Below are 22,606 nucleotides of genomic sequence, written 5' to 3'. Positions count from 1 at the left end.
GGGAATGGGGGGTGGGGGGGAATAAACCGGGAATGGGGGGGAAAAATCCGAGAATTGGGGGAAAATGCGGGAATGGGAGGAAATAAACCGGGATGGGGGAAAGAACACCGGGAATGGGGGAAAAGACGGGAATGCGGGGTGGAAAGTCGGGGAATGGGGGAGGAAAAACGGGAATGGGGGGAGAAAAACACCGGGAATGGGGGGGAAATCGGAGAACGGGGGGTGGGGGAATCCGGGCACCGGGAATGGGGGGGGGAAATCGGAGAACGGGGGGTGGGGGAATCCGGGAATGAGGAAAATGCGGGAATGGGGGGAAAAGCGCCGGGAACGCGGGCGCGGAGCGGGCGGAGCGCGCAGAGATGGCGGGGGCTGCGCTGACCCCCGACCCCGGAGCAGAGCCCGGATCAGCCCGGATCAGCGCCGGGCACAGCTCCCGCCGCCTTCCCGGGGAAAAACACCGGGAAAAGAGAATTCCCGCAATTCCAGAGCCCCCCGGCCGCTCCAGGGGGCTGCAGGGCGTTTGGGGAAGGAGATGCCGGAATCCTTTTCCTTTTCCTTTTCCTTTTCCTTCCCTTTCCCTTTTCCTTCCCTTTCCCTTTCCTTTCCCCTTCCCTTCCCTTCCCTTCCCTTCCCTTCCCTTCCCTTCCCTTCCCTTCCCTTCCCTTCCCGCTGGGAAATGCCTTTGGAAAGCTGGGGATGCGGGGAGAGGGGACCCGCTGGCACCCAAGGGGTTAATTCCGGATTTGATTTTCCCGGAGTTTTTTTTTTTTGAGGAATTCTCCCATGGACAAGGGAGCAGCCAGGTGTGCCCAAAAAATCGATTTTTGGGGGCGCTGGGGTGCCCCAAATCCCTCCAGGATTCCCCTTTTCCGCCTCTCATCCCAAAAAAAGCAGAGCCCGGATCAGCCCGGATCAGCCCGGATCAGCGCCGGGCACAGCTCCCGCCGCCTTCCCGGGGAAAAACACCGGGAAAAGAGAATTCCCGCAATTCCAGAGCCCCCCGGCCGCTCCAGGGGGCTGCAGGGCGTTTGGGGAAGGAGATGCCGGAATCCTTTTCCTTTTCCTTTTCCTTTTCGGCGCTGGGGTGCCCCAAATCCCTCCAGGATTCCCCTTTTCCGCCTCTCATCCCAAAAAAACTCCGGGAAAATGGGAATGAGGGTCCTGGCCTGGGCTAATTAACAGCAATTAAGGGTTAATGAAGGGCTGGAGGGGCGATGGAACCGCTGGAATTCCAGGAGGGAGAGAGGGAAGAGCTTGGAGCAAAGCCCAGCCCGGGAAACTCGGGATGCAGAGAATTCCTGGAAGGAAAATTGAAATTATTCCAAAACAATCCAGGGATCCTGAGGTGGAACAACGCCGGGAACGGGAACGGGCATTTCTTTATTTTCATTTCCTTTTGTTTTCTTTGGGACCAGAGCCAGGAAAACCAGGAAAACCAGGAAGGAAAATCCATTCCCAAGGCCAGGATAACCTGGATTTTTAGGGAATCCTGGAATAATTTGGGTTGGACGGAGCTGAAGTGTCCCAAGCTGGAATTTTAAGGAATTCCTCTTTTTTTTCCAGCCCCATTTCCCCATCCCCGCGATCCTGTCATGTGGAAATGAAGGAATGTTCAGGGATTTTCAGGAATTTTAAGGGATTTTCAGGGATTTTTCGGAATTTTCAGGAATTTCAGAGGGATTTTCAGGGAATTTTTGAGGAATTTTAAGGCATTTTCAGGAATTTTAGGGGGATTTTAGGGAATTTTTTCAGAATTTTCAGGAATTTTAAAGGATTTTAGGGAATTTTTGAGGAAATTTTTGGAATTTTCAGGGATTTCTAGGATTTTTCAGGGATTTTCAGGGATTTTAAGGGAATTTTAGAGGGATTTTGAGGAATTTTTCAGAATTTTCAGGAATTTTCAGGGATTTTAAAGGATTTTAGGGACTTTTGGAGGAATTTTTGGGCTTTTTTCAGGGATTTGAAGGGGTTTTAGGGAATTTTAAGGGATTTTCAGGGATTTTAGGGAATTTTGGAGGAATTTTAAGGGATTTTCAGGAATTTTTCAGGGATTTTAGGGAATTTTTGAGGAGTTTTTCAGAATTTTCAGGGATTTGAAGGGGTTTTAGGGAATTTGGGGATTCTCAGGAATTCCCGCGTTCCCCAGCCCCCGCCGGTGGGGAAGGCTCCGCGGGACAGACGGATCCCCCCAGAGCTTTTCCAGAACGTTCCGGAGGGCCGGGCCCCGGATTTGGGGTGACGGAGCCGAGGGACGGAGGAATTTGGGGGAAGTTTTGGGGAAATCCGGAGTTTTCTGGGGTGGGGGTGGGGAAGGCCGCGGTGCGCCGGGATCCGTCCCAATCCCAGGGAAGAGAGAAACAAACCCAGGGAATGGGGGATCCCAAATTTAGAGGTGGGGACCCCAAATCCAGGGAATAGAGAACCAAATCCAGGGTTTGGGAGCCCCCAAATTGAGAGGTGGGACCCCAAATTCAGGGAACGAGGGATCCCAAATTTAGGGATGCGATCCCAAATCCAGGAATCCCAGAGCCAGCGGAAGGGGGGACGCCCCCAAACCCCACAGAACTGGGGGGACCCTCAAAGCCCCCTTTGGGACCCCCCAAACGCCCCCGGGGCCGCTCCCCGAGCACCCAAGCGGGGACAAAGGGCAGAATTTGGGGTTTTTTGTCCCCGGGACCCCAAAATCCCCTCAGGGCACGGCGATGACGTCACGGGAAGGCCACGCCCACGACACTATGGCGGCGCGGCAAATCTCGCGAGAGTTCGCGGTGTCACGAGGTTATAAGTAGCCCGGCTGAGGGACGCGGCCCTCAGAGCCCGCCCAGCCGGGGGCGGGCGCGGAGCGGGGGGGGTTGCTGCGCTGCGGGCCCGGCCGGGCCCCGTCATGGCGGCGTTCGTGAGGGGAGAGGGGACAAACCCCGGGAATTCCCGCCGGGAATTCGCCAGTTCCTCCTTGGAGTGGCATCCCAGCCTTGGAGTGACAGCGCTGTCCCCCTGTCCCGCTAGGCCCTGGCTGGGGGCGCTGGAAGAGCCGTGCGGGGAAACTGAGGCACGGTGCATCCCGCGTTTCCATTTTTCCGTGTAAAATCCGTGAAAATCCCTCCTGATTCCTCCTCTTCCTCTTCCAACAGCCCGCGGTTTAAGGAGAATTCTAATAAAATTGGTTTATTTGTGGTGTTTTGTCACCAGGCCGGGGAAGGGAAGGGCTGGAAGGTGAAATTCCAGCGGGAAGGGGAAAAAACTGGGAATTTTCCTTCTAAAAGCCAAATTCCGGATTCCGTGAGGGAATCCTGATTTAATTATTGGATTAAAATCGGTTTTATATAAAGGGAAGCACAAGGAAGGATGAGGCGAGGGATTTGTGATGAAAATTCCCGGGGAATAAATGGGGATAAAGCCAGGAATAAATCAGATAAATCCCTGGAATAAATTCATCTGGAAGTTCGGTTTTTTTAGAATTGTGGTTGCCACCAAAACCCCTCCAGGGATTTGGGAACGCTGGAATTGTAGGAATTAGGGATGGAGATGGAAAACATTCCTCTTCCCCTCCATCCATTCCTCAGTTCTCCCAGAAAAACGATTAAGGAATGACAAAAATCTCCCTTTTTTAGGTAAAATACCTCCCAAAATAAAAGCAAAACTCAGAGCCACTTAATTTTTTTTTTTAACCATTTATATTTATATATATATATATAAAAAAATTAAATATATATAATATATCGTGTTTAAGACTAAAAATATAGTACAGAATATTAAAAAAAAAAGGAAAATGCAACATAAAAAAAAAATGGGAATGGGGAGAGATCGCGGAATTTCGGGGGGAAAAGGAACGGGGGAGGGTCTCTAAACCAACCTGTGCTAAAAAAAAAAAGGGGGAAATTCCATTTTCCAGCCCCAAAGTGGGGTTGGAATTTTAAAGCTTCCCGGTGGCCGGGGCGGGGCTCCCCCTCTTCCCGTGGGATATTGCTCTGGAGTTTGGGGTGCAGCACCTGGAGCGGGAATTCCCTCCCCCCTCTGGAGTTTGGGGTGAATTCAGGCACCTTTGGGATCCCCGGGGTTTTGGGCCCGTCCTGACGGGACCGTTTTTTGTGGTTTTTTTGGGAATTTCGGGAGAAGGAAATCGGGGGGGGGGAGGGTCCCAGGGCTCGTACCGGGATTGGCAATGGGGGATTTGGGAATTCGGGGGATTTTGGGAAGCTCCAGACCCCGGGGCGGGCCCTTGAGGGGAGGGGAGGGGTCTCGTACCTAATCCCAGGGTTTTTTGGGAATCGACCGGGAATTCCCTCCAAAATTCACCTGCAAAATCCTCAATCCCAAACTGGGGCTCCTTTGGGAATTGGGGTAGGAATTCCTTCCAAAATTCACTCACAAAATCCCAAATGGGGCTGGGAATCCTCTGGGAATTCCCTCCAAAACTCAACCCCCAAATCCCCAGTCCCAAATTGGGGTTCCTTGGGGAATTTGGGAATTGGGGCTGGGAATTCCCTCCAAAATTCACCCGCAAAATCCCAAATTGGGGCTGGGAATCCTCTGGGAATTCCCTCCAAAACTCAACCCCAACAAATCCCCAATCCCAAACTGGGGCTCCTTTGGGAATTGGGGCTGGGAATTCCCTCCAAAACTCGCCCCCCCCACATCCCCAGTCGCAACCCGGGGTCCCCAGTGCCCCCCAGTCCCCGGCACTGGGAGAGGGGCCCGGCCGAGCTCCTGACCCCGATGTTTCGGTTTGCCGGGATTCCCGGGAATGCGATTCCCAGCGGGATTTACATTCGCAGGAGGGACCCCCCAGCTCTGGGGGCACCCCGGGACGGGGGTTGGGGGATCCCAGCGCCGCCTTTCCCATGGGAACGATGTGCGTATGGAACGGGGGGCTGCTCCCAAGAACCCCCAATTCCCACCGCTCCGGGGGGATTTGGGGATGGGGGAGAACGGGGGGCAGCCGTCCCTGAGGGAGGGGTGGCCCCAAAATCAAGGCACAGGGAATGGGAATGGTTCGGGATGGGGCGTCTTTGTGGGATTTGTGCGTCCCCTCTGGATCTGGGGACACCAGAACCCTCCCGCTGATCCCGATGGGAATGGCAATGGTTTGGGATGGGGCTGGTTTTGGGATTTGCGTGTCCCTCTGGATTTGGGGACACGCAGAACCCTCCTGCTGATCCTGGTGGAATGGAATGGTTTGGATGGGGTTTTTGTAGGATTTGTGCGTCCCTCTGGATTTGGGGACATGCAGAGCCCTCAGGGAATGGGAATGGTTCGGGATGGACTGTTTTTGGGATTTGCACATCCCTCTGGATTTGGGGATGTGTGGATCCCAATGGGAATGGGAGTGGTTTGGGATGAGGCTGTTTTTGGGATTTTCGTGTCCCCTCTGGATTTGGGGACATGCGGATCCCAGTGGGAATGGGAATGGTTTGGGGAATGGGAATGGTTTGGAATGGGGCTGTTTTTGGGATTTGCACATCCCGCTGGATTTGGGAACACAGATCCCAACAGAAATGGTTTAGGATGGGTTCTTTTGGGATTTGTGTGTCCCTCTGGATTTGGGAACACAGATCCCAACGGGAATGGTTTGGAATGGGGCTGTTTTTGGGATTTGCACATCCCGCTGGATTTGGGAACACAGATCCCAACAGAAATGGTTTAGGATGGGTTCTTTTGGGATTTGTGTGTCCCTCTGGATTTGGGAACACGCAATCCCAGTGGGAATGGGAATGGTTCGGGATGGGTTTTTTTGGGATTTGTGTGTCCCTCTGGATTTGGGAACGCAGATCCCAACGGGAGTGGTTCGGGATGGGGCTGTTTTTGGGATTTGCACGTCCCCCTGGGTTTAGGGACACGCAGAGCTGCTCCCTGGGAAAGCTCCAGGAACGACAACAGGGCTCAAACCCCGGCGGTGGGCGACACGGAGGGGACGAGGCGGTGACAACCCCTCCCCTCCCTCCGCGGGGGCGGGAAAGTACCGGCAGAAAACAACCAACGGAATGAACGGAAGCTCCAAGGAAACCCGGGGTGGGGGTCGCGGGGCGAACCCCTGAATATCAGGGGACGCCGGTGAGGTACCCGCGGAGCCCTGCCCGCCCTAGACGTGCGTCTGCATGCGCTGCTGGAAGCGCTGCCCGTAGTCCGAGTGCTGCGAGGTGTAGGAGAAGCGCGCGGCGCTGCCGAACTTGCCCACGGCCTCGTAGGCGTCGTAGGCGCCGCGCTCCAGCCCCGCGGCCGCGCCGAAGCCCAGCCGGTAGGGCGGGAAGGCCGCGCCGCCCGGGAAGGCCGCGCCGCCCGCGTAGTTCTCGTAGGACAGCTGGCTGGCCGTGTCCCCCGCCGCCGTCCCCGCCGCCGCCGCCTCCGCGGGGAACTCGGGGCCGCCGCGGGGGTAGGAGCTGAGCTGGGCGTAGCCGCTGGAGTGCGACAGCCGCGAGGGTGGCCGCGCCTCGAAGCGGCCGGGGCCGGGCGCGCGGTAGTCGCCGTAGAGGACGGAGCGCGAGGCCGGCCGGTCCTCGTGGGCGCGGACGTTGTAGTAGCCGTTGGTGGGGTCCTGGAGGCGGGGGGAGAAGAACCACGGGGAAAATCCAGTGGGTTTTGGGAATTCCGGGGTTGGGTGGGGGGTGTGAAGGGGGGGTTGGTGTGGGGAAGGGCGTGGGGTGGTGGGAATGGAGGGTGGGGGGTCCTCTGGGATTGTTTGGGAGGGTGGGAATCCTTTGGGATTTCCGGGGAGACGGGAATAGGGCAGGGCTGGATTTCGTGGAATTCTGGATCTCTTGGAATTACGCTATATCGAGGTTGGAATGGACACACCAAAATCATCCAAAATCCCACCCTGTCCCTTGGGAGCCTTGTCCAAACACTCCTGGAATTTTTGGGGCTGTCCCCATTCCTTTGGGAACTGCTCCAGAGCCTGACCCCCCTTTTTCCCTCAAATCCATCCCAAATCCCTCCTCAGAACATCTCCTTCCTTCCCCGCGATCTCATCCCCGATCCCGGAGATCCGAGCTGTGCATTCCCAAAATTGCCCCTCCATCCCAACAATTCCACCTCCTCACGCCTGAAATCCCTGGAGTTTTCCACCCATTCCAGGGGGGGAAAAAAAAAAAATTTGGGATCTGCCCCTCTCTTCCCACCCTAAAATCCCGGCGGGACCGGACCTTGAGCTCGTACTCCTCGCGGGTGTCGATGGTGTCGCAGCGCAGGTCCTGCTTCAAGTCCACGTCATCCTTGAACGACTGGAAAACCCACGGGAATATGGAATTATGGAATTATGGAACGGGATGGGCGGGGAGGAACCTTGAGACCAATCCCGTGGTGGGAAGGGGCGGCTCCCGATAGCCCAGGTGGATCCAAGGTGGAGCTGGGCGCTTCCAGGGATGGGGAATCCGTGGGAACATGGAATCCGTGGGATCAGGGATGGGGAATCCATGGGATCATGGAATCCATGGGATCAGGGATGGGGAATCCATGGGGTCATGGAATCCATGGGATCAGGGATGGGGAATCCATGGGATCATGGAATCCATGGGATCAGGGATGGGGAATCCATGGGGTCATGGAATCCATGGGATCAGGGATGGGGAATCCATGGAATCAGGGATGGGGAATCCATGGGATCATGGATGGGTCCAGGACTGATCCCTAAAATCCCGTTAAACCGGCCCAGGGAACGCTGTAATTCTTTGGGATGGAAAAGACCCCAAAGATCCTTAAAGATCCGAGGGCAGGGACGTTCCCACCATCCCGGGTGGCTCCGACCTGGCCCTGGGGACACTCCCAGGGTTGGGGACACACCCAGGGCTGGGGACACTCTGAACCAGCAGCTCCCGGCCATCCCAGGTGACAATTCCCTGCCCAGATCCCGGTGTCCCCGTGTCCCTCACCGAGTAGATGGCCTTCATGACGCGGGTGGCCGTGGACACGCTGGCCGTGTCCTCCTCCCTGTCCCCATGCAGCGTCAGCGGCTCCCGGTTCACCGTCTCCACCTTGATGTCCAGCTTGCGCAGCGTGACGTCCTTGCGGCCTGCCAGGCGACCACAGAGTGACCACGGAGTGACCACGGAGTGACCACAGAGTGACCATGGAGTCACCACCATAGAGACACCCAGAGTGACCCCTGAGTGACCACAGAGTGACCATGGAGTAACCCCCAAAGAGACACCCAGAGTGACCACTGAGTGACCACTGAGTGACCATGGAGTCACCACCAAAGAGACACCCAGAGTGACCATGGAGTGACCACAGAGTGACCACTGGGTGACCATGGAGTCACCACCAAAGAGACACCCAGAGTGACCACAGAGTGACCGTGAAGTGACCCCAGAAGAGACACCCATAGTGACCACAGAGTGACCACAGAGTAACGACAGAGTGACCCTAGAGTCACCCCATAGAGACACCGTGACCCCTGAGTGACCGCAGAATGACCGCTGAGTGACCTGCACAGAGACACCCAGAGTGACCCCGGCGTGACCCCAAGGCCGCCCCGCCGTCCCCACTCACTTCCTTTGCGGCGCCGGTAGAGGAAGCAGGCGAGGGCCACCAGGCAGCTGATGAGGAGGATGCTGGCCCCGATGGTGGCCCCGGCGATGATGCCCACGGGCAGGACCTCTGCGGGGAAACGGCCGCTTGGGGACGAGGGCAGCGCCACAGCCAGGCCCCCCATCCCAGCATCCCCCCGGAACGCGGCTCGCAGGAGAATTGTGGGGTCACCCAGTCCGAGACGGGACCAATCCCCAGCTGGTCACCCACAATTCCAGGAATCCCTCGGAGAGCCCAACCCCATCCAAGGCCTCACCACCTTTTCCAGGAGGAATTCCCCCAAATTTTCAACTCGAGGTCACCCAGAGCTGTCCCCAAGCTCCCTGCCGGTGTCACCTTTGCCCAGCCCAAAATTGTCCCAACTTGAACCAATTCGGCCCAACTTGAGGCCACCCAAATTGTCCCCAAGTTCCCTGCAGGTGTCACCTTTCTCCTCCAGCTGCATGATGGCCATGCCTGGCCCAAGTTTGTCCCAACCCAACCCAACTCGAGGCCACCAAAGCTGTCCCCAACCTCCCTGCCACTGTCACCTTCGCCCAGCCCAAAGTTGTCCCGACTTGTCCCAACTTGAACCGGCTCGACCCAACTCGAGGCCACCCAAAGCTGTCCCCATTCTCCCTGCCGGTGTCACCTTTCTTCTCCAGCTGCATGATGGCCATGGTGGGCCCGAAGTTTTCCCAACCCAACCCAACTGGAGGCCACCCCGATTGTCCCCAAGCTCTCTCTGGGTGTCACCTTTCTCCTCGAGCTGGATGATGGCCGTGCCTGATCCAAAGGTGTCCCAACCCAACCCAACTTGAGACCATTCCCTGTCACCACAGCTGTCCCCAGGCTCCTCTGGGTGTCACCTTTCTCCTCGAGCTGGATGATGGCCGTGCCGGGCCCGAAGCTGTCCCAACCCAGCCCAACTGGAGGTCACCCAAAGCTGTCCCCAAGCTCTGTCCCATGTCACCTTTCTCCTCGAGCTGGATGATGGCCGTGCCGGGCCCGAAGCTGTTCCAGGCCGTGCAGTTGTAGCGCGTCTGGAAGTCGGCGTCCATGACGTTCTGGATGCTCAGCGTGGACAGCACGCCGCTGCCCGTGTTGCTCCTCTCCACCGTGTAGCGCTCCAGCGTGCCCGCTTCCAGAATGTTCTCCTTCCACGCCCAGGCCTGCAGGGAGGGGCTGGCTCAGCGCCGGGGTCGGGGACGTTTCCCGTTGACAGAAAAAATCCTGTGCTCGTTTTATTCTGTTTTATACTGGGGTTTGTGTGTTATTCTGATATTAATACAGTTGTCGTTATTTAATTTAATATTATTTATTTAATATTATTTTATATTATTTATTTGTTTTATGTTTATAAATTGTATTCTAAGTATATCTATAATATATTAATATATATTACTTATATATATATTACAATATATATCGTATTCTAAGTATATATATATTAATATGTATTACTTATATTTTCATTATATAAAATTTTCATTTTTATTATATTTCATATATATATTAATATGTATTACTTATATTTTCATTATTAACCTATTTTGTATTTGTAAATAACTGTATAAATATAGAGATTTATTCATATTATTTTATATTATATATTTATTATACTATAAATATAAATATTTATATTTATATATTATAAATATGAATATAATATTTTATATTTTACATTTATTCATGTTGTATTTAATCTGTTTGATATTTGTAAATTATAAATATGTTAATACGCATTAATTGTAATATATCTTTGTAAAATAATTTGGTTTATATTTATAAATAATTTTATAAATTTCTTAAATATTACCTATTTATTCACCTATTTATTCTACACTATTTTATATTATTTATTTTACATTTACAGATTATACTTAGTAGATAAATATAACCCTAGGACATACTTAATTATAAATATATATTAATATATATTTACTTGTATCAATATTTATAGATGTGTGTTTATATATTAATATGTTTATCCTAATGTATCTTTAATTATAAAATTTAATAATTAAAAATGGGGCGATTTTATTTTTTGGGGTTTCTGGGGGCGGGGGGACTCACGATGCGGTCGGGGGGCGGCGTGCTGCCGATGAAGCACTCGACCTTGCCGCGGTCGCCGCGCACGGCGTACTGCACCGGCTCGCTGGAGATGATCGGGGGGCCTGGGAGACGGAATTTGGGGTGGTCCGGGGGGGAAACGGGAATTTGGGGTGTTCCAGCAGGGGAATGGGAATTTGGGGTGGTCTGGGAGGGAAATTGGGAATTTGGGGTGTCCCAGGGCGATCCAAGCAGAGGAAATTCCTGGGGCTGTGTCCAGGCCGGGCCAGGACTGAGGGATTGGAGGATAAAATTCCCTGTTTTAGCTGGAACTGGGGGAGGGGCTCGGGATCAGGGGTTTAAGGGGGATAAAATTCCCTGTTTTAGCTGGAATTGGGAGAACCTCCCACAGGAAATTCCAGGTTGAAATTCCTGGAATTCCTGGCCCCTGACCCCCATTCCCTGGAAGGAGGGATGGTGTGGAAAGTCTCTTTCCAGGATTTATTCCCTTCCCGTGATCCCTTTTTGCCCTTCCCCTTAATCCTCAGTCCCAAACCCAACGAAAACCCCCAAATCCCGCTTCCCCCCCAATCCGCGCCGCCCCAATCTGTAAAAATTTAAAATTCCCTCCGCTTCCCCCGACCGAAAACGACCGAAACAGAGACTTTTTGGGGGACGCCTGGACCCTGCCCGTTCCCAGGGAACCCCGGGAGGTTTTGGGGGCGTTTCTGGGGTTTTTGGGGTCGCTGACCGTTGACGAAGAGGGTGACCTCCCTCTCGCCCACGCCGATCCTGGGGACGATGGCCTTGCAGACGTACTGGCCCGCGTCCGCCTGCGTCACCGACTTGAGGTACAGCTGGTTGCTGTTGCTCAGGACCTGCGGGGACAGGAGGGGACACTTGGGGACAGCCAGGAGGGGACACTTGGGGACAGCCAGGAGGGGACGCTTGGGGACAGCTGGGAGGGGACACTTGGGGACAGCCGGGAGGGGACATTGGGGACAGCCAGGAGGGGAGACTTGGGGACAGCCGGGAGGGGACGCTTGGGGACAGCCAGGAGGGGACGCTTGGGGACAGCCGGGAGGGGACACTTGGGGACAGCCGGGAGGGGACATTGGGGAGGGGAGACTTGGGGACAGCCAGGTGGGGACACTTGGGGACAGCCGGGAGGGGATATTGGGGACAGCCGGGAGGGGACGCTTGGGGACAGCCAGGTGGGGACACTTGGGGACAGCCAGGAGGGGACATTGGGGACAGCCAGGAGGGGAGACTTGGGGACAGCCGGGAGGGGACGCTTGGGGACAGCCAGGAGGGGACGCTTGGGGACAGCCGGGAGGGGAGGCGGGACGTGCCCCAGAGCGCAGCGGGCTGGCCCTGAATCCTTCCCGCGGGAATCCCGACCCCGGTCCCCGTTTCTGGGGGGTTTTGGGGTGTGGAGGGGGCACGGAGGAATGGTGGGGGTGTTCAGGGGTCACGTTCGACCCCAATCCCAACCCCAATCCAAACCCCAAACGCCAATCCCGCATGCCAACCCCAATCCCAAATCCAATCCAAACCCCATTCCCGAATCCAAACCCAATCCCAACCCCAATCCTGAATACTAAACCCAATCCAAATCCCAATCCCAAACCAAACCCCATTCCTAAATCCCAATGCCAAACCAAATCCAAATCCCAACTCCAATCCCAATCCCAATCCCAATCCCGAATCCCAATCCCAACTCCAATCCCAACCCCAATTTCCATTTCCAGGGAGTTTTGGGGGGGACACAAAGCCACAGCGGGGCCATTCAGGGGTTCTGACCCCAATCCCGACCCCAATCCCAATGGGAATCGTGCCGAAATTCCCCAATCCCATCCCCCCAGTGTGACCCCGGAGAGCGGCTCCGGGGGATTTTTGGGAAGGGGGAGCCACCCCTGAGGAAGGGCTGACCCCAAAACTGGGGAGCAGGGAATGGGAACTGCCCAGGATGGGGCTTGTTTTGGGATTTTTTTGGGGGATTATCTTTGCGATTTTTTTGGGGGTTTTTTTTGGGGTTTGCTTTTTTTTGGGGAATTTTTTTTGGGTTTTTTAAATTTTTTTTTTTTTTGTTGATTTTTTTTTTTGTTTTTTTTTTTTGGGGATTATTTTTGGGGGTTTTTTTTGGGGTTTGCTTTTTTTTGGGGAATTTTTTTTGGGTTTTTTAAATTTTTTTTTTTTTTGTTGATTTTTTTTTTTGTTTTTTTTTTTTGGGGATTTTTTTGGGTGATTATCTTTGCGATTTTTTTGGGGATTTTTTTTGGGGGGATTTCGGGACACCTGGAGCCCCCCTGACCCCGCCAGGACGAGGAACCTTCCGGAAGCCCCAGGAAGGGGGTCCTACCATGTTGGACTCCTTCTTGGTCCAGGTGAGGGTCAGCGGGGGGTTCCCCGACCACACGCAGGTCAGCGTGACGTCGGAGCCGATGTCCGTCACCGTGGGCTTGGGGTCCACCACGATCCGGGGGGCGACTGGGGGGCGACACGGGGACAGAGGCAGGGCTGGGGCGCGGGGAGGGGGTTCGGGGCCGGCTCGGGGGCCGGGGCGGCTCGGGGTCACTCACAGTGCACGTCCACCAGCGTGCTGACGTTGGTGCTGCCGATGTCGTTGTGCACCTCGCAGGACACGGGCTCCGTGAAGAAGGTGTAGTCCACCTGCGTGTCGTACCTGTTCTCCTTGGCCTCCTCGATGATCACCCCGCCCTTGGCCCACCTGGGGACACCGGGGACACCGTGGGACCCCGATCCCGATCCTAAACCCCAATCCCCGTCCGAAACCCCGATCCCGACCCTAATTCCCAATCCCAATCACCCTTTCCAAAGGGTTTTGGGGAGGTGACACAGAGCCATGTTGGGCACATCCGGGGACACCGTGGAACCCCAATACTGATCCGAAATCCCAATCCTGATCCTAATTCCCAATCCCGATCCTAAATCCCAATCCCAATCCTAATTCCCAATCCCAGTCACCATTTCCAAAGGGTTTTGGGGAGGGGACACAGAGCCATGCTGGGGACATTCAGGGACACCGTGGGGCCCCAATCCTGATTCCCAATAACCCCCACTTTGGCCCCCAGGTTGGGGACATCCGGGGACACTGTGGGACCCCAATCCCGATCCTAAATCCCAATCCCGATCACCATTCCCAGGGGGTTTTGGGGAGGGGACTCAGAGCCAAGATGGGGACATTTGACCCTAATCCCGATTTCCAATCCCAATTTCCAATCTCAATTTCCAATCCTGGAGGGTTTTGGGAAAGGAAGGGGACACAGAGCCAGGGTGGGGACATTGGGTGACCCCAATCCCATGGATTTTGGGAAGGGGAGGGGACACAGAGCCAGGGTGGGGACGCTGGGTGGCCCCAGGTGACCCCAACCCCAATCCCATGGATTTAGGGAAGGGGAGGGGACACAGAGCCAGGGTGGGGACGCTGGGTGGCCCCAGGTGACCCCAGCCCCAGTGCCGGGGGTTTTGGGGTCACCTGTAGCCCTTGATCTCGGGGTTGGCCGTGGCCATGCAGGTGAACACCACCCGCTCGCCCTCCTGCACCGTCTGCGGCTGGATGGACAGGGTCACCGTCGGGGGGTCTGTGGGGACAGGGCCGGCTCAGGGGGGCTCGGGGGACACCCAGGGGTCCCCAGAGCTCCGTCCCGTCCCTGTCCTCGTGGAGACCCTCGGGCGCTCCCGGGGCTGTCACCCGCTGTCCCCTCCCGCTGGTGGCCGCCCCTTCCCGCAGCAGCCAGCGGAGGTCGGTGTTGGCCACCGGGACCCGGCCCTGCCTCTCCCACCTGCGACACCCCAAAAGCCCCCAAAATCCCCCCCAAATCCCCCCAGATCCCCATCCACCTCCCCACCCCTCCCAACCCTGGTGTCCCCCTGTCCCCATGTCCAGTGTCCCGTGTCCCATTGTCCTGGTGTCCCCATGTCCCATGTTCCCCGTGTCCCCCCGTGTCCCCGGTGTCCCTGTCCCACTGACAGTGCACGTTGAGCCTGATGAAGGCTCATGTCCCCATGTCCCCAGTGTCCCCCCGTGTCCCTGGTGTCCCTGTCCCACTGATGGTGCACGTTGAGCCTGACGAAGGCTCATGTCCCCCGTGTCCCCCTGTCCTTGTCCCTGTGTCTGTCTCTGTCCCACTGACGGTTCAGCCTGACGAAGGCTCATGTCCCCATGTCCCCATGTCCCCAGTGTCCCCGGTGTCCCTGTCCCACTGACGGTGCACGTTGAGCCTGACGAAGGTCTCCTTGCCGGCGGGCACGGCCTCGTTGGAGCTGCGGCAGGAGAAGACGCGGCCGATGTCCAGGTCCGTGGGGTTGATGGCCAGCAGGCTCGTGGTGCTCTCGCGCTTGCCATCGGCCAGCACCTCCTGCGGGGACAGGGACAGCTCCAGGGGGCTGGGGACACCGGCAGGGGACAGCTCCAGGGGGCTGGGGACAGGGACAGGGGACAGCTCCAGGGGCCTGGGGACAGCTCCAGGGGACAGCTCCAGGGGGCTGCGGACAGGGACAGCTCCAGGGGGCTGGGGACACTGGGAGAGGACAGCACCTCCTGCGGGGACAGGGACAGCTCCAGGGGGCTGGGGACACCGGCAGGGGACAGCTCCAGGGGGCTGGGGACAGGGACAGGGGACAGCTCCAGGGGGCTGGGGACAGCTCCAGGGGACAGCTCCAGGGGGCTGCGGACAGGGACAGCTCCAGGGGACTGGGGAGAGGGGACAGCTCCAGGGGACTGGGGACACTGGGAGAGGACGGCCACCACACTGCAGTGTCCCCATCCCGTGCTGGTGACGGTGCCGTCCTGCTGCAGCCCGTCATGGAACTGGGTGATGGTGGCAGGGGACCAGGGGGGACAGAGGGGACAGGGGTGACATTTCTGGGGACACTGGGGACACTGGGGAGAGGGGCCGGCCATACCGTGCTGGTGACAGCGCCGTCCTGCTGCAGCCCGTCGCGGAACCAGGCGATGGTGGCCGCGGGTTTGGCGCTGCGGGCGCGGCACGTCAGGTTGTAGGGGGTCCCCGCCCTCAGCAGGATCTCGGGGGCGCCGTCGATCGTGGGGTCCTCCGGGGGGACTGCCGAGGGGACAGAGGGGACACCGGCTCGGGAGGGACGCCCTGGTGGTGGGGAGGGGGCAGAGGGAATGGGCAGGGGACCCCGGGAATGGGGAGGAGACATGAGAGGCCCTGGAGGACACAGTGGGGGGACATTGGGGACACGGGACTGTGTGGGGCACTGGGAACCGTGTGGGACACTGGGGACACATGACCATGGGGGACACGGGAGCGTGTGGGACATTGGGGATCATGTGGGACATTGGGGACACATGACCACGGGGGACACTGGGGACCGTGTGTGGCACTGGGGACCGTGTGTGGCACTGGGGACAGCGGGGCGCGGGCCAGCCCTCACTGAGCACGGTGAGCTTGGCGCGGCGCGAGCGCAGCGCGGCCTCGGTGGCCTGGCACTCGTAGACGGCGTCATCGGAGAGCTCGGCGTCGCGGATCTCCAGGTTGTACTGGCCCGAGTCGGCCGTGCCCACGATGCGGTACCGGGGCCACGCTGCGGGGACAGCGCGGGGTCACCGGGGACACCGACCCCGCAGGGACACCCCCACCCCGCAGGGACACCCCGATCCCTCAGGGACACCCCCACCCCACAGGGACACCCCAATCCCGTGGGTCACACATGGGGACACACCAATCCCACAAGGACCCCGATCCCTCAGGGACACCCCGATCCCACGCCCAGGCTGTGGGGCAGCACTGGGAAGTCACACGGGGACACCCCCAGAGCCAGCCCCCCTTTCCCAGGTACCCTTCGGCCCTGCCCCGTGGGTGTCACCCCAGGGCCACCCCTCCCCTCCCGGTGTCACCCCGGGGCCCCCCCTGTGCCTCGGCACCTTTGAGGCCCTGGCCCATGCCCAGGGCCAGCCCGTCCTTGGTCCATTGCACGATGCCGGAGTAGTTGAGCACCACGCAGGACAGGACGATTCTCTGCCCCGCCACCACCGTCTGGTCCTCGGGCTCCTCCACGAAACGCGTCTGCACCGCTGCGGCCACGGCACCGCCGTCACCACCGGGCACGGCACCGCCGTCACCCCCAGGATCCCCCCGAGACCCCCCAGGATCCTCCCGGGATCCCCCGGAGCTGCTCAGGATCCCCCCAGGATCCCCCCGGAGCTCCCCACGACCCTCGGAAGTCCCGGGGACCCCCAAACGCCCCCAGCCCGGGCCCCGCCGCTCCCGCTGCCGATCCCGGCTGTTGGGGATCGATCCCGGGGTCACGCGGCCCGCGGGAATCGAGCGGGACACCGCCGTCACCACCGGGCACGGCACCGCCGTCACCACGGGCCACGGTGCCACGGTCACCACCGGGCACGGCGCCGCGGTCACCACGCAGCGCCCGGCACCGCGGCACCGCGTGCGCTCGAGCGGGATGTGACAGGGACAGGGACAGGGACAGGGACAGGAGCGGGGGAGGGCTCGGGATGCGGCCGTGCCCTGGGGCAGGGGGCGGGCAGCGCGACCCCTGCTTCTCCCGGCTCCAGTCCCGGGGTTTTTATTCTGGAATGTGGCACGGAACGGAACGGAATGGAACAGCTCAGAACGGCACAGCTCGGGGTCCCCGTCCCGCTCCTCTCCTTCTGAACCCCCAAAATCCACAGGCTCCGGGGGCCCTCCTGCTTTTGATCCCGAAAATAAAACCCCCGGCGGCTCCAAACGTCCCCAAAAAACCCCAAAATCCCCGTGTGGGGGCGTCCGCTGCTCTTCCCGGCATCCCAGGATCCCTGGGAGCCCGGGATCCTCGGGATGGGGAATCCAGGGATCCCCAGGGTGGGGAATCCAGGGATCTCCGGGATAAAACAGCCCCAAATCCCTGGGATGGAAAATCCAGGGATCCTTGGGATGGGGAATCCGGGGATGCCCGGGATAAAACAGCCCGGGGTGCCCCGGTGCCGCCCCCGCCCCAGGGTGGGCAGCGGCTGCGAGAATTTTGGGGGAAGATGAAGGAGAAGCGGGGGCAGGAGGGAGCGGGGCGAGATCAAAGGGGGGAAAGTGCCGGGAGGGGGAGGGGAGGGAGATCAGAGCGGGAGAGGGGGCGGGGAGGACCCGCAGCCCGCGGGCACCGGGCTGGCACCGGGCCGGTACCGGGCTGGCACCGGGCCTGCGGGGGTGGGCCCGATTTTGGGGGAGATCGAGGGGAAAACGGGCACTGAGCTGGCACCGGGATTTTGGGGGAGATTGGGGGGAAAACGGGCACCGAGCTGGCACCGGGATTTTCGCCCCCGCCCCAGGGTGGGCAGCGGCTGCGAGAATTTTGGGGGAAGATGAAGGAGAAGCGGGGGCAGGAGGGAGCGGGGCGAGATCAAAGGGGGGAAAGTGCCGGGAGGGGGAGGGGAGGGAGATCAGAGCGGGAGAGGGGGCGGGGAGGACCCGCAGCCCGCGGGCACCGGGCTGGCACCGGGCCGGTACCGGGCTGGCACCGGGCCTGCGGGGGTGGGCCCGATTTTGGGGGAGATCGAGGGGAAAACGGGCACTGAGCTGGCACCGGGATTTTGGGGGAGATTGGGGGGAAAACGGGCACCGAGCTGGCACCGGGATTTTGGGGGAGATTGGGGGGAAAACGGGCACCGAGCTGGCACCGGGATTTTGGGGGAGATTGGGGGGAAAACGGGCACTGAGGTGGCACCAACCCAGCTGGGAATGGCCCCGGATTTTGAGGGAAATCGAGGCGAAAATGGGCACTGGGATAGCACCGGGATTTTGGGGGAAACGGGCACCGGGATGGCACCGACCCAGCCCAGAATGGCCCCGGATTTTGGGGGACACCGAGGGGAACCGGGCACAGCCGGGGATGTCACACCCTGCGCCATCCGTGCCACCATTCCCGGTGTCGCTGTCCCCTGCCGAACTGGCACTGGTGGCCCCTGCCCTGCGTGCCACCATCCCTGTGTCCCCACGCGGTGTCCCCAAGCCCGAAACGCCAGCGCCGGGTCCCCGCAGTGCCAGTGCCACCTCCCAGTGCCACCCCCGCAGTGCCACCTCCCAGTGCCACCCCCGCAGTGTCACCCCCGCAGTGCCACCTCCCAGTGCCACCCCCGCAGTGCCACCTCCCAGTGCCACCTCCCCAGTGCCACCTCCCCAGTGCCACCTCCCCGCGCCAGCCGCGGTGACAAACCGCCGGCGGGGCTGGTGGCGATTGTCACAGCCGGAGCCACCTCCCGCCACTGTCCCCGTCCCTCCTCCCCTGGCAGGGACCGGGATGGCGGGGAGGTGGCGGTGCCAGCCCTGCGGTGTCGCCACGCTGGTGGCGCGGGTTTGTTTGCTCTCACGAGCCGCGGGGGTGGCGGCGACAGCCGAGGTGACACTGCGCCCAGGTGACAGCGGTGGCCCCGCGGCCGGCGGGGGGACAGGCACGAGGTGGCGCCTGGCTGCCGCGTCCCTCCTTGTCGCCACGGCCGCTTGTCACCGTGTCCCCCTCAGCGCCGTGCTGTCGGTGCCACCGGGCCACCCCGTGTCACCGTGCTCCCCTTGCCGCTGTGCCCCCCCCGCTTTGTCACCATGGTCCCCTCCCGTGTGGCAGCACGTGCCTGTGCCCGCGGGGATGTCCCCCTGTCCCCAAACTCGCCACGCCAATGTCCCCAAACCCTGCTGTCCCCACGGCAATGTCCCTAAACCGGGCAGAGCCAGGACCCTGATGGAGCTCCCCGTGTGCCCTCTCCCGGGGTTTTATCCCCTTCTTCTCCCCCTTTTCCCCCCTATTTTTTTCCATTTTCCCCCATTTTTCCCTTTTCCCCCTCATTTCCCCCCATTTTCTTCCACATTTCCCCCCCTTCTTTTCCTATTTTTTCCCTTTTTCCCTCCCCTCCTTATTTTATCTCTCCCTCCTCCCCTCCCCTCTCCTCGAGGCTTTTAAATTTAAAGCCTTTCCCCTCTTCCCTTCCCGAGCTGCTCGCTGCTATTTTTATGTGGAAAAAAAAACCAAAAAACCCACCAAAAAACAAAAAACCCAAAAAAAAACCCCAAACCCAAAACAGGCGAGGGGGGAGGAGAGTTCTAAAAAAACCCAAACAATCAAATAAAAAAGCTCTTCCCCGCCTTGGTTCGGGTTGGGGTTTTTTTGGGGTTTTTTGGGTTTTTTTGGGTTTTTTCCCCCCTTTCTTTCTGCGGGGAAGAAAAGAGGATTTGGGTTCCTTGGGGCGGAGAGGGGACAGGCCAGGGCAGGTCCGGCTGTCCCTGCTGCTGTCCCCGCTGCTGTCCGCTGTCCCCGCTGCTGTCCCCTGTCCCCGCTGCTGTCCCCTGTCCCCGCTGCTGTCCCCTGTCCCCTCTGCTGTCCCCTGTGTCGCTGCTGTCCCCGCTGCTGTCCCCAGCGCCAGCCGATGGCACCGGGGGCACCACGGGGTGGGGACAGCGAGGGGACCTGTGGGGTGGGATTTATGGGATCCGTGGGATTTATGGGATCCATGGGATCCCTGTTGGGGGATTTATGGGATTTGTGGGATCCAGGGGATGGGATGGGATTTATAGGATGGGATTTATGGGATCCATGGGATCCCTGGGATGGGATTTATGGGATTTGTGGGATCCAGGGGATGGGATGGGATTTATAGGATGGGATTTATGGGATCCATAGGATGGGATTTATGGGATGCAATTTATAGGATGGGATTTATGGGATCCATGGGATCCATGGGACCCATGGGATGGGATTTATGGGATGCGAAGGGACGGGATTTATGGGATTTGTGGGATCCATGGGATGGGATGGGATGGGGTTTATAGGATGGGATTGATGGGATTTATGGGATGGGATCCATGGGGTCTATGGGATGGGATGGGATGACTGGGATGGGATTTATGGGATTTCTGGGATGGGATTTCTGGGATGGGATGGGGTGGGGTTTATGGGATAGGATGGGGTGGGATCCATGGGATGGGATTTATGGGATAGGATGGGATGGGGAGGGGTCCCGAGCTGGAGACCCCGGCAGTGCTGGGAATGGGGGGTCCCATCCCGATGGGGATTTGGGATCCTGTTTCACCAGGGATTGATCCCATTTTCCCGGGAATTCTGGGCCCGTTTTCCCGGGAATTCTTGGGAATTCAGTTCCCAATACTGCCGGGAATTCGGGATCCCGTTTTACCAGGAACCGATCCCATTTTCCCGGGAATTCCAGTCACATTTTCCAGGGGTTTCCAGCCCCATTTTCTTGGGAATTCCAGCCCCGTTTCCCTGAGATTTACAGACCTGTTTTCCCGGGAATCCCGGCCCTGTTTGCCTGGGAATTCTGGCCCCATTTCCCCGGCAATTCCAGCCCTATTTTCCCGGGAATCCCAGCCCCGTTTTCCCGGGAATGCCGGCCCCGTTTTCCCGGGAATCCTGGCCCCGTTTTCCCGGGAATTCCAGCCCCGTTTTCCCAGGACTTCCAGCCCCGTTTTCCCGGGAATCCCAGCCCCGTTTTCCCGGGAATGCCGGCCCTGTTTTCCCGGCCCGCGCTGCTCGGGCTCCCGTCGCGCTCCCCGCGCTCCCCCCGCGCCAGGAGCTATTTTGGGATCGGGAATTTGGGACTCCGGGCCCGGGAGGGGACGCGAGGCCCCCGCGTGTCCCCAGGGCTGGCCGCGACCCTCGCGACGGCAATTCCCAACTCCCGGGGGTCGGGATGCCCCCAGCGCCGTCCCCCCTCCCCAAAACCCCGGCCCGGTGAAATTCCCGGGAATTCCTGGGATTCCTCGGCTCCCGGCTCGCGGAATTCCCGGATTTTCCGGGCCGGGAAGGAATTCCCGGTTCCAGCCCCGGCTGTCCCCGCGCACCGGGACGGCTCCCGGGAATTCCCGGGATGCGCCGTGCGGGGGTCGCGGCGCGGTGTCCCCCCAGCCCGGGGACACCCCGGGCCCTTCGGTCACCCCGGCCCCGCCCCCTCTAATCCCGCGGGAATTAAAAATTCCAGCCCTTAATTCCCCGTGCGCCGAGGCCCCGCCCCCGCCAGAGCCGGGAACGGGAGTGGGAATGGGAACGGGAATGGGAATGGGAATGGGAACGGGAACGGGAATGGGGATGGGAATGGGAATGGAACGGGAATGGGAATGGAACGGGAATGGGAATGGGAATGGGAATGGGAATGGGAATGGAACGGGAATGGGAATGGGAATGGAATGGGAATGGGAACGGGAATGGGAATGGAACGGGAACGGGAATGGGAATGGAATGGGAATGGAACGGGAATGAACAGACAATGTCCCTGCGGTGCCACGGCCCAGCCGAGCGCTGGCCTGGCCCTGCCAGCACCCCCGGTGTCCCCGTGTCCCCGTGTCCCCATCCCCGTGTCCCCATCCCTGCCACGCCATCGTTCTGGTGTCCCCATCCCTGTCCCCTGTCCCCGTCCCTGCTGCGCCACCATCCCCGGTGTCCCCGTGTCCCCATCCCCGTCCCTGCTGAGGCATGGAGGGCTTTTCCACAGGGAAACTGAGGCACGGGTCCCTGGATTTCCTTGGACACTGATTTTCCGTGGGGAAACTGAGGCACGGAGGGGGGAAACTGAGGCACGGAGGGGGCTATTCCATGGGGAAACTGAGGCACGGAGGGGGTTATTCCATGGGGAAACTGAGGCACAAAGGGGGCTATTCCATGGGGAAACTGAGGCAGGGCGGTCCCGCCCCTCCCCTCGGGGCCGGGTCTGGGGCGCCTCTCCCGATCCGCGGCCGCTAATCCCATTAATTAGCGACGTCTCATTAAGACATCGCTAACGAGGCCGCAGCTCCGGGGTGGGGGGAGGGGAACGGTTCCAGCGCTTTTTTTTCCCCATTTTAAATTTTTTTTCCCCATTTTAAATTTTTCCCCCGTTTTTAATTTTCCCCCCATTCTAAATTATTTTTCCCATATTTAATTTTTTTTTTCCCCATTTAAAATTTTTTTTCTCCCCATTTTAAAATTTTTTCTCCCCATTTTTAATTGTTTTTCCTCCCCATTTCCCTCTCATCAAATTCGGGATTTCTGTTCCTTTTTTCCCCCCCAACTCCTCCCAAAAAAAAAATCCTCC

General features: G+C 58.7%; 1 protein-coding gene across 1 annotated transcript in view; it reads right to left on the bottom strand.

Moving 5' to 3' along the window:
* Positions 1-4,610: 4,610 nt before the first annotated feature.
* KIRREL1 (kirre like nephrin family adhesion molecule 1) overlaps positions 4,611-22,606 on the bottom strand; it is a 26,136-nt gene continuing 8,140 nt past the window's right edge. Inside the window, exons 2-15 of the mRNA XM_041475555.1 lie at positions 16,469-16,618; positions 15,979-16,128; positions 15,484-15,641; positions 14,786-14,936; positions 14,054-14,159; positions 13,137-13,285; positions 12,917-13,044; positions 11,306-11,432; positions 10,579-10,679; positions 9,476-9,674; positions 8,485-8,592; positions 7,866-8,005; positions 7,140-7,217; positions 4,611-6,532 (exon numbers count right to left, since the gene is read on the bottom strand). Coding sequence (XP_041331489.1) covers positions 6,080-6,532; positions 7,140-7,217; positions 7,866-8,005; positions 8,485-8,592; positions 9,476-9,674; positions 10,579-10,679; positions 11,306-11,432; positions 12,917-13,044; positions 13,137-13,285; positions 14,054-14,159; positions 14,786-14,936; positions 15,484-15,641; positions 15,979-16,128; positions 16,469-16,618 — 2,198 coding nt within the window. The 3' untranslated portion in view covers positions 4,611-6,079. The remainder of the gene's footprint in view (positions 6,533-7,139; positions 7,218-7,865; positions 8,006-8,484; positions 8,593-9,475; positions 9,675-10,578; positions 10,680-11,305; positions 11,433-12,916; positions 13,045-13,136; positions 13,286-14,053; positions 14,160-14,785; positions 14,937-15,483; positions 15,642-15,978; positions 16,129-16,468; positions 16,619-22,606) is intronic.

The sequence above is a fragment of the Pyrgilauda ruficollis genome, unplaced genomic scaffold (assembly GCF_017590135.1).
Source record: "Pyrgilauda ruficollis isolate IOZ18807 unplaced genomic scaffold, ASM1759013v1 scaffold350, whole genome shotgun sequence".
NCBI classification, from domain to species: Eukaryota; Metazoa; Chordata; class Aves; order Passeriformes; family Passeridae; genus Pyrgilauda; species Pyrgilauda ruficollis.
Note: the sequence above shows the minus strand (reverse complement) of the source record. Positions and strands in the feature narration are given on the sequence as shown.